The sequence below is a fragment of the Ictalurus furcatus genome, chromosome 25, assembly GCF_023375685.1.
Source record: "Ictalurus furcatus strain D&B chromosome 25, Billie_1.0, whole genome shotgun sequence".
Classification (NCBI taxonomy): domain Eukaryota; kingdom Metazoa; phylum Chordata; class Actinopteri; order Siluriformes; family Ictaluridae; genus Ictalurus; species Ictalurus furcatus.
In genome coordinates, this window is record NC_071279.1 from 13324319 (window position 1) to 13342492 (window position 18174).

Here is an 18174-nt window from a genome sequence, read left to right on the forward strand (position 1 = left end):
ATTTGGAGAAAGGGGTAGGGCATACATAATACACGCTATCATTAAAAGGCATTCAGTATAATATATATGTTTACCACCTCTTTAGGAGCATAGTACTCCTTTATTTCTTTATTTCTTTATTCTAGCTAGTTGCTACAGTGCTGTGAAAAAGTATTACCCACATCCTGATTCCTTCTGTTTTTGTGTATATCTCATACTAAATTGTTTCAGAAATTAAAACAAAATCTAAGATAAAACAATGGCGACCTGCGACCTGAGTAAACACAAAATACAGTTTTTAAATGATAATGTTATATATTGAAGCAAAAAAAAAGTTAACCAATATTAACTGGGCCTGTGTGAAAATGTATTTGCCCCCCATAGTTATTAATTCCGCAAATCTATGAAATTGCATTCATAATAGGGTTCAGCTGGACTAGACACAACCAGGTCTGATTACTGCAAACCCTGTTCAATCAAATCAACACTTTAATAGAACTTTTTCAACAGCATGAAGTTGGTTAAAAGGTTTTACCCAGTAACACACGATGCCAAAGTTGAAAGAAATCCCAGAAATGATGAGGAAGAAGGTGATTGAAATACATCAGTCTGGGAAGGGTTACAAAGCTATTTCAAAAGCTCTGGGACTCCAAAGAACCAGAGTGAGAGACATTATCTCCAAATGGAATTTTGCCAAAACACGCCTTGATGATCCTCAAACCTTTTGGGAGAATGTTCTGTGGACTGATGAGACGAAAGTGGAACTGTTTGGAAGACAGGGGTCCCGTTACATCTGGCGTAAACCAAACACAGAATTCCACAAAAAGAACATTATACCTATGGTCAAGCATGGTGGTGGAAGTGTGATGGTGTGGGGATGTGTCGCTGCTTCAGGGTCTGGGCAACTTGCTGTAATTGAGGGAAACATGAATTCTGCTCTCTACCAGAAAATCCTAAAGGAGAATGTCCGGTCTTCAAGCCGTAAATTGACACTCAAGCACAACTGGATTATGCAGCAAGACAATGATCCAAAACACAGGAGTAAGTCCTAGTCCTAGAAGTAAGTGACAGACTGATCTCTAGTTATCAGGAGCGTTTGGTTGCAGTTATTACTGCTAAAGGTGTTTTCCTTCTTGGATAAATCTAGGGCTTAGAAATGTAGTTGTTTAATGTGCATTACTTTTATTCATCCCACTGTTGTCTCTACATAGGCAAAGAGTAAGAAGATAAAAGAATAAATCTGTTTTGTGTTTTCTAATACACTCATTCAAAACTGCATAAGCAGTAAAACATTTTGACACAGTAATGTAATGTAATGTCAAATTATTTCTGAGAAGTGAAAAGTATTTATTTATTGCAAATATACATACATTAACATATATTACCTCTAATTTCTATTTGCTAGTCAAATATTTTTTTCTGGAATGGGCGGTGCCTCGTCCTCATCCAACACCATCATGTCTTGTACAACAGGGGCTTCTTTGATGCTTTTGTTCTTCCTGTTCACTACTGCATAGATGGCAGTTCTGTCTGTGCTTATTAACGCCTGGTCATCCGGGACACCTGGGAGAGGCGGGAAATTAAATTTCAACTCCTCTGGCTTTTGGCTGTCTGTCACAGAGGTTAGGTCATAAGTAGTAGCATGCTCTGTCCATTCCTTCACACTGTAGTAGGGGCTCTCGCGCTCCCATTGGTCCTCATAAGCTTCATCAAAGGCGGAGGGTGATGAAGGTCCACTGACTCTTACATTATCTATAAAGGCATAGGGATACCCCTCACTGACTGTCTCAGTAGACCCACTGTTCATATTTGGCTGATCTTCAGGTGGAGGTGTGGCGCCGTCCCACACAGTTTTGACTGTTCTAGGTTGCTGTCCTGAAGAAGACACCATTGGCGGTTCCACCTGGAGTGTGGTCAAATAGAAAACTGGTGGAATTGGTGGAAGAGAAGGAAGTCTTGCAGACAATGAACCTGTGGATTTGACAGAGAATGTAGGCGTATCTGGAATCCTAGGTGTCATTTGCTGGCTAAAATAACTGTCCGATTTAGCTGTAAAGGAAGAGGGCCTTGTTTAGTAAGATCTCCATTAATGAGCATCAAGTTGCATCAAATAAACAGTTAATAATATAACATGAATGTAAACGGTTCCATTTACAAGGAATGCATGAATCAAAAACCTTAATAGGCTCTATTTAAATCTGTTGGCATCAGCTATGCAAATATGTGGATATATAACCCCAATTCCAAAAAAGTTGGGATGCTGTGTAAAATGTAAATAAATGTAAACAAATTTTGAATTTGATGGCCGCAACATGTTTCAAAAAATTTGAGATGGGGGAAACAAAAGGCTTTGTTTTGTATAACATTTGAATATGAATTGTATAATATTTTTACTCAACTGAAAAATTTGTTTCCACAAATTTAATACATGTTTTTTGGTTGTACTAATTTGCATAGACAAAATAAAAAATGCCACTTGTAAGTGATAGTAAACTGGCAAATAATGTAAGTAATTTGCCATAAACACTGCTAATATATCAGTTTGCATATTATTTTGTTATGATGTTTTTTTTTTTGTTTTTTTTTTTTTTACATATGCAAGTATGGCCTGAGAATCTGTATTTAAAAAACATATATCAGAGATTGAGGTGATTTCTGAAAGCTAGAAAAGATAATAGGAAATGTTCCTAGCAGAAACCCAGTATATTGGCCCAGCAGAAACCTGTAGTATATTGCTGTGTGCCATAGAGCTTAGAACTACAAGAAGAATATTGATAAGAAAATATCCTGCAATGTCATCATATTAAACAACATAGTAACCATGGCTGTGACATTCATGCATTGTTAATACTTTGCTTTTATGTCATTTTCTAACTAATTCAACAAAACTCTAATCACATCACCTGCCCTTGTTTCAATTCATCAATACTTTCCATTAAATTAAGTTGGTTATTATTGCTTTACAAAGTTCATTGATTAATGGACAGAAATTTGGGGGGAGAAAAAAATATTTTACTCCACCATAAAAACACGACCATTTGCATCTCTATCAGTTTATGGAGTAGAATTTAGGTTCTAATGACTGATTTAATGCTTCACTCTTTCATCTTTTATCTACGCACATGAACATGATAACCCACCTCCAAGAATAATGCATATTAGTTTGATAGCTTGATTTGTTTGATTTCATTCTACTTGGGAAGATATGACAATTTTATCTATCATCAAAAAAAACGTACATAAGAATATAAGAATGGTATTAAAATGCCTTTAAACTGTTTAATTAACATTTAATGTAAACTTCTAATGTTTCTAATTCTGTTGATCAACCTTTGGGTTTCTTCTGGGTTCACAAGTTTCCTCCCACCTCCCAAAAACATGCCAGTAGGTGAATTGGCCATCCTAAATTGTTTCTAGGTGTGAATGAGTGTGGGGGTGATTGTATGTGATGCCCTGCAATGGAGTGCCCCATCCATGATCCTGACCAACATAAAGCAGGTACTGAAGCTGAATGAATGATGAATGAATGAATATGTGGATAAAGCAGGCAAGTTCCATATGACATTGGATCTCCTGTATGACTGGAGCAGTTTTAGCACAGAACTCTCCCATGTTTGCATTTCTGAGAAGTCAAGATAGATGCACGTGTTAAACGTGACTGACAGGAAGGATGTAAACACAACCAAAGAGACTAAATGGAAACTCCACTTTCTTTGTCTTTTCATTGGCTTTGCTCAAATTATATTTCATTATATTTAATTTCATTTAATTTAATTTTCACCAGATATTTCCACATTATTAGTAAGAACAACATTGAACAGTGCATCTTTAATGTAGAGCATATCACATATAAAAATAGATAAAAACCAGAAAAACAAACCATCCACATTGTTCATAGTTCTATGTGTGCTCCACTGATCTTCTAGATTCACCTGCACAAAGATGAACAGACATGTTTATGACTTTGGCCTTATCTTCTAATCAGTTGTAATATGGACAGTGTAATATGGACAATTTGAATTTCCTGCATTATGCAATATGCCACACACTGCTTGAGGTAATTTATGAAGCAGTGACTCAGACATTTCCTGTACATAATTGTGATGCTTAGCAATTTACTACATTATATGCATTCTGGTTACTTCCTGTTATTACAAATAAAGTACACTGGACACCTGACCATAACACCCATATGGCTTTATTGAACATCTAATTTTAGAATTATTCCACCTTTACTGTTATAATAAGCTCCACTCTACTGGGAAGGCTTTCCACTAGATTTTGGAGCGTGGCTGTGGGGATTTGTGTTCATTCAGCTACAAGAGCATTACTGAGGACAGTGAGGACATTAGTGAGGTCAGGACTCTGTGCAGGACACTCAAGTTCTTCCACTTCAATCTTAACACATCATGTCTTCATGGAGCTCGCTTTGTGCACAGGTGCATCATCATGCTGGAACAGGTTTGGGCCTCTTAGTTCCAGTGAAGCAGCAGTTTGAGGAAGAACCATATATGGGCGTCATGGTCAGGTGTCCACATACTTTTGTCCATAAATAGTTGCGTATCAAAAAAAGGCCTTACTTGCCTACTTTTAATGGAGTCTTTAATGTTAGCTTTATTATAGATATCCCATAGGGGTAGCATTTTCTATGAAGGCCATATCATGAAGATATGTTATCCATTATATAAACACAGGATCTACAGTATTTAATTGTTCACTTACACTCAGTGAGAGAGATGAGGGTAATTCTTTCTCCTCTGGACACTCTGGAGTCCCACTAGAATGGATGTGTAATTAAAACAGACAGTTTCAGCAATTGTACTAACAAAATGCAATGTTTAAAGAGTGTCTGGAACTAAAACGCTTACATTCTTGACAAATAAAACTGCTGTTTAACTGTTCGCTAATTAACTTAAACATCATATTACAAGCTTTTACGGTGCGAGCATTTAACCTGAACTTATACCATGTACTTTAAATACATACATATATTCTATACTTCAAAATAAAATAGTGATGTAGGAAGAATATTATGAGAATATTTTCACCCTTATAGGAAGCGCAGGATGGAGGCACGATTATCTATAGTGCACCCAAGAATTAGCCATTGCAGTAGATTGTGGTAAAATGGTTCACTTTGAATGGCTACATCTTATTACAATTGAAATTGTAATTCATTTGATAATTGAAAAATTATCAAATGAATTCAATTTCCTGTGTAATTTTGCCTAACAGGGTGGAATGTGCATTACTTAAATATGCTGTCATGTTAAAAAAAATGAAGAGTCGTGTTATGACTTAGGACAGCTTAGCAAGTCACTCAAAAAATTGCAAATTGATGCCAGTATACAGTACGTTTGATTCATTTCTTAACAGGACTGGGGGAAAAAGCCTAACAGGAAGGAAAATACAACTTGGGACAGATGAAAAAAACATTACATAAAACTGAAAATAGTAATATTAATAACTATAAATATAAAATATAACCATTCATGGAAAATAAAGTAAATAAAAGATTTACTATTTTTATTTAATTTTAAAACATTGTATACTTCTGTGATATAATTTTAATCACAGACATTGGATTTACCACCAGGGAACTATATATATATAGTCATGTGAAATAAATAAGTACACCCCATGGAAATTGTTGGCTTTATATATATATATATATATATATATATATATATATATATATATATATATATATATATATATATATATATATAAACAAACCTTTGTTGTGTTTGCAATTGTTTGATATCCATGAAAGCAGCCTATTTTTTGGATTATTCTCAACAAAAGATCAAAAGGTTAAACAATAACGACAATTTTTCACAGCCTTCTTTGCTCATATTGCCAATATTAGTGGAGGGCACTGTATAGATATATGATTGGCCCTCTGGTATTTTGATGAGGTCTAATATGGCTCATTCTGAGAAAAGTTTGAACAACCCTTCACATAAGTTGCAAGCACATAACCTACAACTCATAAAGTATACATAAGTGTAGGCCATTTCTGTATTACACTTCTTTTCCTTACTTTGGAAGCAGATCTGGGTTTTTTTCAGGGTTCGAGAGCTCTACTCACTAATCATTATTACAAAATTATTACTATAAACAAGGGCGTCCCACCTTTTTATGTCAGCTGAACCCTTTCAAGCTAAATTATTTGCCTTACGTACAATGATAATCTGACATTTCAAATTTCAAATTTTTGCTTGTTGAAAACATTTTTACTCTTTACAGTTTCTGTACTAAGCTTCACAAACTCACCTTGAAACATTCAACTGGTTTTGGTGCCAGGTTTCCATTGTTTTGCTTTCAAATGTCTTTGTAGGAAAACTGGCTTCATGCTTTCAATAGAAATTGCTGAAAACCTTCCACAGATGTGGGGAGGGGTTTGGTCTTGTTACTGTCAGTGCAAGTAAATCCAAATTTTAAATAATCCACGCCATAGCTTTAAAACACTTACTGCTTTGGAAAAATGTTCCTCCTCTTATGATTTTTTAAAACGGAATTTAACTGAATTAAAGAATTAGCAAAAGAATGAATTATGAGTAATTCAGAGCTTATCGCTTTTCACATTTCCATTTATTCATTTAGCAGACGTTTTTATCCAAAGCGACCTACAAATGAGGAAATGCAAGCAAAATTATTTAAAATTTATTGGGCAAAGCTTTTTTTCTAATTAGCTTCCGTTAAATTATTATTATTATTATTATTACTTTTTTTTCGGGGTTACTTGTAAAACATATTAATAAAATTGACATTTCCATCACAGTCTCACAAACCCTTGGTATAAAAAAATTGCAAATTTTTGTCATAAGCCAACTTTCACACAAGTTGCTCAGTGTTATAGGCTACTATAAATTGGTATAACTGCAGTGAGGGAAACATTACCTATAACAGGTGGTGCAGAGCGTGTAGAGTGTGATGTAGACAACAAGGAAGAAGATGGAGATAATGGTTATGTCTAAGGAGGAAGTGTGGCCTGACATCCAACCCAAGTCTGCAGCCATAGCACTCCATGCAGCTCCTGATATGACTACGTACTAACAAAATCAAAATACATTTTACAGTCAGTCAAAGAAATCAGAGCTGAAGGTCACGCTGTTAAAAACTATATAGCACACATGAAAACTGTTCTAGGGGAACCAATATAAAGCGCATAAATAGGATCTACAGTAATATGAGGATCTAGTAAAGATCTTTGGATGGAAAAGAAGAATAAAGTAAGCTAGAACTCCATGCAGATAGAAAGTTGCTGGATACTGGATAATAGGATAATATAACAGGATACAGAATATTTATTGCTCTGTTAAGCAATTTCATGTTAGAAACAGGCTAGGTATGAAAAAAACTATAACAAAAACAAAAGCAGTCAAACACTGAAGAGAATATGTCCATAAGTACACTGTATATGTGAACAATATGTGAACCGTAATGCTAATTCGGTTGAAAAGTATGGCTTTATCTTCATGTAATAATGAGACTTTATTGGTCACATATAGATATGTACAGTGAAATTATTTTCTTCACATACCCCAGCATGTTAGGAAGCTGGGGTCAGAGCACAGGGTCTGCCATGACACAGCACCCCTGGAGCAGAGAGGGTTAGGGGCCTTGCTCAAGGGCCAAACAGTGGCAGCTTGGCAGTGCTGGGGCTTGAACCCCCGACCTTCTGATCAGTAACCCAGAGCCTTAACTGCCAAGCTACTACTGTGCATATTTCTCAGTGATTTCTATGAATGGTGAATTGTACTGGGATTTGCGACCACTTGAATTTAATAGTGTTAATTTCTATACACATCATGTGCTGGTGCAGTTCATACTTACTGACTCACTTACAGTATGGTAATGTTTTACAGTAAGGTTTCCTTAACTAACATGATTTACTGCATTAGTTAACATGAACGTTAAGAAAATGTACTTTTAGAGGTAAAACTAAGTCTACACAAATTAGAAAATAAATAAAGAAATAAACAGCATTTTCCTAAATGTCACCTGGTTTCCAGGTGTGAAGACTGGATCTTGCTTCAGCCTCAGCTCTGAATTTTGCCGCATAGTAACTGCAAGAATGTTAATATGGTTCATATGGGTCATTATGGAAATAGTTTTGATGGACATTAGTTTAGAGTTTTGTTTTTATGTTGTGTTGAATGATTACTTTATAGTTTGTTGACAATATTGTCCATTGTATAGTTTGAAGTCTATTGTAGAGTCTGTCATCTGTAGTTATTGTACTGTCACAGTGGTACTTATCCTTGTGTTGGATATTTCATGTTGCCTCATGTTTCATTTTCCCTAATGTTACAACTGTGTGTGATGAAAGGAATGAGGAAAAACCCTACTTGACTCGACTTGACTTTCCACTTTCTTTTCATGGTTTGTTCATGTTAACTAATGTATTAAATAATATCAGTTCAGGGAACATTCGTATAAAGTGATTTTTTAATAAAAAATTATGTATAAAGAGATTTTATTTTTTAGCATCCATAGTATTACAAATAATAATAATAATACAGTTTATTTTATAGAGTGCCTTTAAAAGCAGCTTCTCAAAGCGCTGTGCACAAAATAAGCAGTACATAGAAATAAATAAATAAATAAAAGTAATCAGCAAGCAAATGCTAGTTTAAAAAAGTATGTCTTGAGTTGGGCTTTACAAATGTCATAGGTCTGAGCTTCCCTAAGTTCAAGAGGAAGAGAGTTCCAAAGGGAAGGAGCATAGACAGAAAAAGCCCTGTCAGCCGTAGATTTTTAAGCTGGTTTGTGGAACAGTCAACAAATTAGCGAGATTAGTGAGGAGAGCAGTCTGCGATTTGAGGTGTAAGTGATTAACAATGCAGATAAATAATGAGGCGCCAAGCCATGTAATGCTTTGTATGTCAGGATCATAATTTTAAAATCGACACGGAACCTGAACGGGAGCCAGTGCAAGGACCATTTCCTGGTCCCAGTCAGGATCCTGGCGGCAGAGTTTTGTACATATTAGAGCTTATTGAGTGTGGATTTAGAAACTCCGGTTAAAAAGGCGTTACAATAAACTATCTGAGAGACAACGAATGAGTTAATCAGTTTTTCAGCTACAGAGAAGTTTAGCACAGGGAACAGTCTCACTATATCTCTGAGGTGAAAAAAGGATGCTTTAACAGTTCTCTGAACAAAAGAATCAAATGTAAGACTGGTAGCAAAAATGATTCCAAGGTTCCTCATATTACTTTGAGTTTCCAAAACAGAGCCATGAACAAACAGAGACTTTGAGAGCTTTGAGAATTTGATGACAGGAACCTATAAGCATCTATGAGTGCAGATTTGGGTATCGTCAGCATAAAAGTGATAATGGAGGCCGAGCGATCGCAGCAGATGCCCAATTGGAGATGAATAAATATTGAAAAGTAAAGGGCCTAAAACTGATCCCTGAGGAACACCATTGAGTACAGAGTTAATGTCAGACCTGTAACCACCCATAGAAATAAACTGAGGACGGTCAGTAAAATAGGATTTAAACCAGTTTTTTTTAACAGGAAGGTAACCCTCTCACATTCCATGTCACGCCTCTGATTTATGTCAACACAAAGGGAAAGACGTACATCAGGTGTGTTCACAGAAAACAACAAGCAGTAATAATTGCAGTAAGAAAGCCAATTTCAATGTGCCTCTGTTTGGGCTACTCACTCAACTTTCACATTTGAGAAGCATTCATATACAATAGTTGTGTATTAGGATACACGTGTGTTAGTTAACAGAAACGGCCATTTATCACAAATTATATTAAGCTGTTTCCACTGTAACCTACCAAAAGATAGCTCCCAGGGCATGTCTTACACATTTAACATTTCTTGGTTAGGCTTGATGTACATACTACTGAATGGCAACATACAACACTGAACTGCACAGATCATTTTGCCCTGTTTAAAACAATATACTACAATTGTGTCTTACCTGTAGCCTCAGTGACATCAGGATTAGCTTCGCCTGTCACTGCCACCACCCTGCGTGACTCGTCTGTCAATGTTTTTGCTGCATACTTACTGTTCCCAGACTGCAGAGTCAGTCATACCTCGCCACTCCTACCTGTTTGTTGTGTAACCCTTCAGAGATACCATCACTTGATTCGATATTGATCGAGACAGGTGTTAGAAAAATGTGTTACAGTTTCTCTTCACTTTGACTTAAAACAGTGTTTCACAGTTATGGGAAAAACCCAACTCTTCATGAACTACACATATATTTCCTGCTCCTAACATACCTGCTTCAACTCATCAACTCATCATATTAATCTATTCATGACTAACACTGAAATGGTAAACATGAAAATAAACAATACAAAATAATAATGAATACATTAATTCATTTCATTTCCTTTGTTTCTCGTGCATGCCAAGGTTCTTTCTGGATATCATTAAACCAGTCATTATGAGATCATAGTTTAAATGCAATCATGACACCCTCTAGTGGATCAGACACATATACCATGTTGTTACACGCCACCTTTAATAGACCATTTCGGCGGCATTCACTAAATTCCAGGGGTTTCAGTACTGTGACGTAAAATGGGCTTTTCTGGAGGTGTGGCGAAGACACCCCCTTACAAAAAAATTACAGGTCACCAAACATGTCAGTAAGAATGAGCTTATTTAAGTAAAACAAGCATTTCATAAGAATAGTATTTTCCAAACATGAAACCTATGTGATCATGGACAGGTATCTGAAGATATAGCAGTATGAATATATAACCCATGTGACCATGTACAGGTATCTGAAGATATAGCAGTATGAATATATAACCCATGTGATCATGGACAGGTATCTGTAGATATAGCAGTATGAATATAAAACCCATGTGATCATGGACAGGTATCTGAAGCTATAGCAGTATGAATATAAAACCCATGTGATGTACATTTTCCTCATCAAAATCAATGACTAAAAAAATCAATGTTAAAGAATCAGTGTTATAGATTTAACATGCAAATATATCTGTATGTTGATTGATCTAAAGCAAATACTTGCATATACAGCACAACTCATTTGAAGCTAAGAAGTGCTACTTTGTTTACTGTTTATGCTGTGAGCAGCCACATCACTCGTGGAACATGGAGGAGCTCGGAGTTGAGGAGACCACCCCGAGTTCCAGAGTAGGAATTCTGAGTTGAGGTAATTATGACTGCAGCATATTAGATCTGTTTGAAAGGATGGATAGAGTGAAATCTTGTCTACATTCCTTAATCTAAATTAATTACTAATTTTAAACATGCGGACAAATTAAGCAAATGAATTTCCGCAAGGAAAGTATTGTGTGTCCACACTATTTAAAATGAGTTATTAATAAAGTCTTTAGTGTGTGTTCAGATTTGAGAGTGAGGGCAAAACTGTGGTGTTAAGTGCTTTTTTTGTTTTTTATTTTTAATAAATTTGCAAAGATTTCAAACAAACTTCTTTCATGTTGTCATTATGGGGTATTGTTTGTAGGATTTTGAGGAAAATAACAAGTTTAATTTACATCATTTGGCAGACACTTTTATCCAGAGCAACTTACATTTTTATTTCATTTAGACATCTAAGCAGTTGAGGGTTAAGGGCCTTGCTCAAGGGCCCAACAGTGGCAGTTTGGTGGTGCAGGGGTTTCAACTCACAACCTTCAGAGGAGTAGTCCAACACCTTAACCACTGAGCTACCACTGCCCAATTAACCTGTGTTGGAATAAGGCTGTAACATAACAAAATGTAGAAAAAGCGAAGCGCTGTGAATACTTTGCGGATGCACTGTACACTTATGGCCAAAAGTATGTGGACACCTGACCATCACACCCATATGCACTTGTTGAACAGTCCATTGCAGATGTAATCGCACTTTACTGTTATAATAAGCTGCACTCTACTGGGAAGACTTTCCACTAGATTTTGGAGCAGGGCTGTGGGGATTTAGCCGATGGCAAGTTAGCGCCTTGCATGGCAGCTCTGCTACCATTGGTGTGTGTATGAATGGGTGAATGAGACACAGAGTAAAGAGCTTTGGAACCTCTAAGATTAAAAAATTGTTATATAAGTGCAGACCATTTACCATTTGTGTTCATTCAGCTACAAGAGCATTAGTGAGGTCAGGCTCTGATGTTGGGTGAGGAGGTCTGGGGTCATGGGCGTAGTGAAGTGTGAATGGGTATCCTTCCTGATCATTTTTAATTGAATTAAAAAACTGTATAAATTGCTGAAAAAAAATCAGCTTTTATACCTGCAGTGTCTTTGCATAATTATCCTCTGCTTATCTATCTTTCTTTGTATCTACCCATGCATCCATCAATCATCTGTTGCGAGACAATAGTTGGGCGATACCAACTTGCACAATAACGTTACAAAATAAATTGTTTCTACATATGTTTCAGGTGATCATGCTATAATAATTGGGGGGTGGGGAATGTGTGTGGGGGAAATGGTTGTTACTGCTAGTTCTGATTATTGGGCGGGGTTATGGAAACTACGCCCCTGCCTGGGGTGCAATTAGTGCTCCATTTCCTCCCAAAGTCGTTCAGTGGGGTTGAGGTCAGGGCTCTGCACAGGACACTCGAGTTCTTCTACACCAAACTTAACACACCATGTCTTCATGGAGCTCGCTTTGGTCACAGGGGCATTGTCATGCTGGAACAGGTTTGGGCCTCTTAGTTACAGTGAAGGGAAACTCTAATGCTCCAGCGTACAGAAACATCCTATACAATTGTGTGCTTCTAACTTTCTGGCAACAGTTTAGGGAAGAACCCCAAATGTGTGTATTGGTCAGGTGTCATACAAAAGTTCGACCATAGATTGTGTCTGTAACTGGTAAGGGCACGTACCCAATTAACTGCCATTGAATTCATATTGGCCACAGGGTTTATTTTGTGTTACTGGGTAACTGGACCCTGTCTGCAGTGTTGCAGAGACTCTCTGAGATTCACCCCTCACTGTGGCTGTTACATACTCTTGCAGTTTGCATAATATGATTATAAGCATGAATAATGTACAATACAATAATAACAATATTATTTTCATACTGCTGTGTCAACATCATGCCATGACAATGCACTGTTTAATATCATGAAATGATCTACTTTATTTAAGTGTTGTTTACAGTTTCATCTTGGGTTCACAGTGGAGATGGTTTTGAGCTTCATTAGGACCCCATTAGCAGAATTGAAAACCTATTTCAAAATCAATACTCTGCATCACATGGAAAACACGCTGTCAGCTGAATACAGTACATTATAACTAAAAAAAGTTCATATAGTCTTCTATCTTTACCAACTGGCTGAGTTAATAATAATTCTTTAATTAAATACAGTACATTATAACTAGAAATAAAGAACAAACTTACAAACAAATCATGTCATGTTCAACCAACCCCAAACCTGTGTACACATATTTTGGTGGATATGTTTCCTGCCTCGGTTAACAGTTGTACAGAGAACAGGGGAACATTCTTGCGGTCTGAGGTAAATCTGATTAAATCTGATCTGGTAATTTCTCGAGCCAGCATCTGAAAGGCTCTTTGGTAAAAACCAGTCTCACAAAATAAAATTCATTTCTTTGTTCAAACATTCCTCCTCCCGATAGCACTAAAGCCAAATCTAACTTGATTCCTGTGTTCTTTTTAAGTGATTAATTGGACCCAGGCTGAAAAGGATTAGGAGAAAATAGGCCACACACAGACCCATAAACACATAATGCGAGACATGTGAGTCAACTACTTTAAATTATTGTAAACTGACCAAAAGCAACTGAAACTGATTATTATGAGGACTCTTGTACATTAGTTTTAAAATACATTTCAGTACATGATGGCTCATTGTGAGTCCAATTAACATAATTGCCCTTGAATAAATGTTACTGAATAATGATAAGTTACATACACTCTGAGGTCAAAAGTATGTGGACATCTGACCATCACACTCATATGTGTTTGTTGAACATCCCATTCCAGATTCATTCCCCCTTTACTGTTATGATAACCTCCACTCTTCTGGGAAAGCTTTCCACTAGATTATGGGGCGTGGCTGTGGGGATTTGTGATTATTCAGCTAGAAGAGAATTAGTGAGATCAGGCACTGATGTTGGGTGAGGAGGTCTGGGGTACAGTCAGCGTTCCAGATTGAGGACAGGGCTCTGTTCAAGACACTCAAGTTTTTCCACTACAACCTTGGAACATGTTTGGCCCTCTTATTTCCAGTGAAAGGAAATTGTAATGCTACAGCATATAAAGACATGCTGCACAATACTGCACTTCCAACTTTGTGGCCACAGTTTAGGGCTATTTAGGGAAGTGGTACCTCAGCGGTTAAGGTGTTGGCCTTCTGATCAGAAGATTGTGAGTTCAAATCACAGTGCTGACAAGCACTGCTAATGCTGGGTCCTTGAACAAGATCCTTAACCCTCAACTGCTCAGTTGTATTATTGAGATAATTGTAAATCACTCTGCCAAATACCATAAATAAATATCTAATATAAGAATCACATATGTGTAGGGTGGTGTTATGTCCCCAAAGTTGTGATTTGCTATGATTTTTGCATTATCAAGTACTTGTACAGTTAAATGTGATGATGTGTCCATACTTCAATCAAACACATGTAAGCATTAGAAACATATGCAAACACACATTATGGTTCCCATTCATTCTCAAACTAGATAGCACTAAGGTCACAACATACAGCATGGCCTGGTATAGATCTGTTCTCTATGACAGATTGTCACAAGGCATATTCTTACTCTTGTTGTGCATAACTTTCACAGTATCCCAATAACATAAAATACTCAGAAGGGGACTTCATGTTCTGATCATTCATATATTACCTATTATTAAAAAAGGGTGTAACATTATTAATGTTCACCGATGTCCTTTGTATATTGAATCTGGTGTGTGTTAGAGAACAGCACAGTTTAGTAGCCCTCCAGAACTGGAGGTAAACTCCCTAAAACCAAATTTTATTTCATTTGCTCTTCATTCTTTCTTTTTGCAGCTGCCTTTGGACTCTCTGCCTCATTCGAGCTGCCGTCAGAATACTGCACAGCACCAGGACAAAGAAAGAGCCTACAGCCAGCCAGAGGCTCCACTCTCCATGCACATGCACTACCAAGCTCCTCTGCACTAAGAAGTCCTTAAAAACAGCCTCCATTTGGCACATGGTGCACATGACCAGAAAGATGTGAAAGATCTGGTGCCCGTGACCTACAATATCACACTTTCCTGGAAAAAAACGCTCAGGCACCGGGCACGAGAAGAAGAAGGCAGCCATCAGGAAGAAGGCCACTTGCAGGGCGTGCAGCACTAGCACAGGCTCATGGCAGGGTCTCGTGGCTAGTCGGAGTGCCACAGGGCTGATATCCAACATGTACGCCAGGCTAGTGGGCACAATCTGGAAGATCTTCCTGCGCAGCGGGTATGGACGGCGATAGTGCAACTTGGCGAAGCAGCAGCTGGCACATGATAACCAGCCCAGTAGAGCAGCGCCAGGCAGGAACAGTGCCCCCACCAGGCTCTGCTTCCACTCCTGCTCAGCGCAGTAGAAATAATGAGCCAACGCCGATCCATACTGATACACAGCCACGCCGACATAATCCAAGAAGAAGAGGGAGTAGTGGGATAGCTCTGAGTGAGACTGGAGCAAGTGGGCTAGCGTGCTACAGGTGAGGTAGGTCAGAGCCGAAAGGGTGTAGAGGAAGAGGGGCAGCGATGAGGCGTCTAGAGTCAAGCTTCTTGTGGCGGCAAAGAGCCAGAAGCGTAGTAGCACAGCAGGTACCGCCAGAAGATGTGACCAGACATTCAGCAGCTCATTGTGGCGTTGAAAGAGGCTGAGTGCATAGCAGTGCCATGGCTGGCCTACTGGACGGTAGCCTGATTGAATGTAGGGCTCACGGAACAGGCTGGGCACGTTTGAGACTTCCACTGTAGCCTGAAGGGAGGGCAAGGAATGAAGGGAGGGGGAAAGATGAGGCAGGCCAACTACCTGCTTAATGTTGAGTGTCAGGGTGCTCAGACGGCCTAAAACTCCACTTGACATAGTGATCAGCTGGAGAGGAAAAAAAAATACCAGGATCAAAAACAGAGTAAGAGGTGGTGTTGAGAAAAGGGAGGTATGAGGGTAGGTAATATTTAGATGGAAAGCAAAATGCCAGTTAGGACTGTGCATACACCTGCGGCTTGTGTACACCAAACATCAGAGGCAGCACATTTACACATTTGAATCAGATAATTTGTAGTTCAAGTGACTGCTTTGTGGCTATTTTGTATTCCTATTCGTTGCCAATGAATTCAAGTTAAATTTCAAGAATTTAAAAAAAAAAACTCTTGCAGATCCATGGTTTTAAGCATATAGCTACTTGTATAAATCGGTTGTCAGGTAAACCAGAAACAGCTGAAGTGTCCATAAACACTCCCTTTGTCTTATCCATCACACTAGCATGAACACACACCAGCTCTCCATGCTTATGTAGATAATAGGCATTGCCTGGTTGCCCCACCTAGCTTGCACAATGGAAATGTCTTTTCATGACAAGAAACATCTAGCCTTAAGTGCTGCTTGTACTGTTTCAATGGGTAACTAGAGTACCTCGTATTACAGTACACTTCACTAATAAGATATACTGTATACAGGCTATTTATTGTTAGACTTTTTGTCTCACAACCAAACTTCAATACCAAAAGACTTAAAAAGACACAATCAAACATCCCACTCTGAGCTAGATTTAAGGCTTCTACTAAATAAATGTGCACATTTTTTTAAAGAAATAAATAAACAAATAAATAAAATACAGTATGGAAAATGTTATTTTAACTAACATTCTAGCTTCTAAGTAAAATGATTGATATCTCATATATAGGACCTCACCTGTGTTTGCTGACACTGTTGGACAGCCACTGTTCACTCATGGATAAAAAAATAATAAACTGACCTCCTTTCTGGGTTATGTCCAGCGTTTGTAAGTGTACACATATCCCCAGCGATGGAGGGATTCGGCCTCAGGCGAGTCCACAGCTGAACTGGTGAGGCAAGCTGAAAGCTGAGCAGTTTCGGGAGCTGGGAGGAGTAACAAGTTTCACCACCCATGAACATCAGTTAATCTACATGGAAGTACAAAAGTGCTACAGTGCAAAAAATGACACTTTAAATATCTATAGAATATACATAGAGATATATTTTATATTTAAATATCTAAATATGGAGATCTATAAACAGTAAATGGAATCTGAAATTGGAAACCATTGTTAAGAGATTAGTATTGTGGATTTGTTTATTCTTCTTTTCATGAATTTTTCAAGAACCCCTACTACTATTTTCTTCTTCTTTTTTTTTTAATCCAAATTTATGTCCTGCTTCACAGAGCTCTAACACATTTCATTCAACTGTGCTGTGGGAAATTTGTATTTTTTAACTTTTGAAAATCAGAATATCCAGTGGTATCACTACAGCCTCAGAAGCACTCACACTGTAAAACCGAATAAGTTCATTTAACTCAAAATATTTGAGGAAACTAATTACCTCAAAATTTTTACGTTGATAAATCAATTTCTTTAAGCCAAATACACTTAAATGTAACAAGTTTGAGTAATTTTTTTTGTTATATTTAAGTGTATAAAGAAATTGATATATGAACTTAAAAATTTTGAGGTAATTAGTTTCCTCAAATTTTTTGAGTTAAATGAACTTATTCGGTTTTACACTGCATTGTACACAGCCGAAGAAGGACTTTTGTCCAAAACAAACTGTTTCTCTGAAAACTTTACATACTTTGCAAACTTTGCATACTGTACTACTATGAACTATTACTACCTCTACCCATATATATATATATATATATATATATATATATATATATATATATATATATATATATATATATATATACGAATTCTTTCTATGCACTACACTATGGACTGTGTTTAGGAGAGGGAGTGCATACTTTAAATACACATTCCTGACAGGTTTTGCCTTTGCAACATATACCAAGTGACATCTGATAGTGCAGTCTGTTTAATTAAAAGGTGTAGTAAAGAAGTGACTCGTTTAAAAAAGTAATAAAGAGTGAAATTAATGCCACAATTATCTAAAGGCTAAATGCTACCCATACTGCTTGGATGACATTACTATTTGATATGATTCACTGTAATTACAGTGTTATATCATGACAAACTTTTCTTTGGGTCTCAAATATTACAATACA

General features: G+C 37.2%; 2 protein-coding genes across 3 annotated transcripts; both read right to left on the reverse strand.

Annotated features, from left to right (window-relative positions):
- Positions 1-1384: 1384 nt before the first annotated feature.
- Positions 1385-10018, reverse strand: LOC128601598 (uncharacterized). Its single transcript, XM_053614903.1, has 6 exons — positions 9928-10018; positions 7987-8051; positions 6883-7034; positions 4702-4756; positions 3860-3911; positions 1385-2028 (listed from the first exon to the last, which is right to left on the reverse strand). Exons 2-6 carry the CDS (start codon positions 8044-8046, stop codon positions 1385-1387), a joined length of 963 nt encoding a protein of 320 aa, XP_053470878.1. The 5' UTR covers positions 8047-8051; positions 9928-10018.
- A 2982-nt stretch (positions 10019-13000) lies between these two features.
- Positions 13001-16994, reverse strand: paqr8 (progestin and adipoQ receptor family member VIII). Of its 2 annotated transcripts, none has more exons than XM_053614141.1 (2): positions 16906-16994; positions 13001-16022 (listed from the first exon to the last, which is right to left on the reverse strand). In XM_053614141.1, exon 2 carries the CDS (start codon positions 16011-16013, stop codon positions 14943-14945), a length of 1071 nt encoding a protein of 356 aa, XP_053470116.1. In that variant the 5' UTR covers positions 16014-16022; positions 16906-16994; the 3' UTR covers positions 13001-14942. The 2 variants fall into 2 exon arrangements, with proteins under 2 accessions (XP_053470116.1, XP_053470117.1); XM_053614142.1 differs by having other exon boundaries at positions 16842-16994.
- Between the last annotated feature and the right edge of the window lie 1180 nt (positions 16995-18174).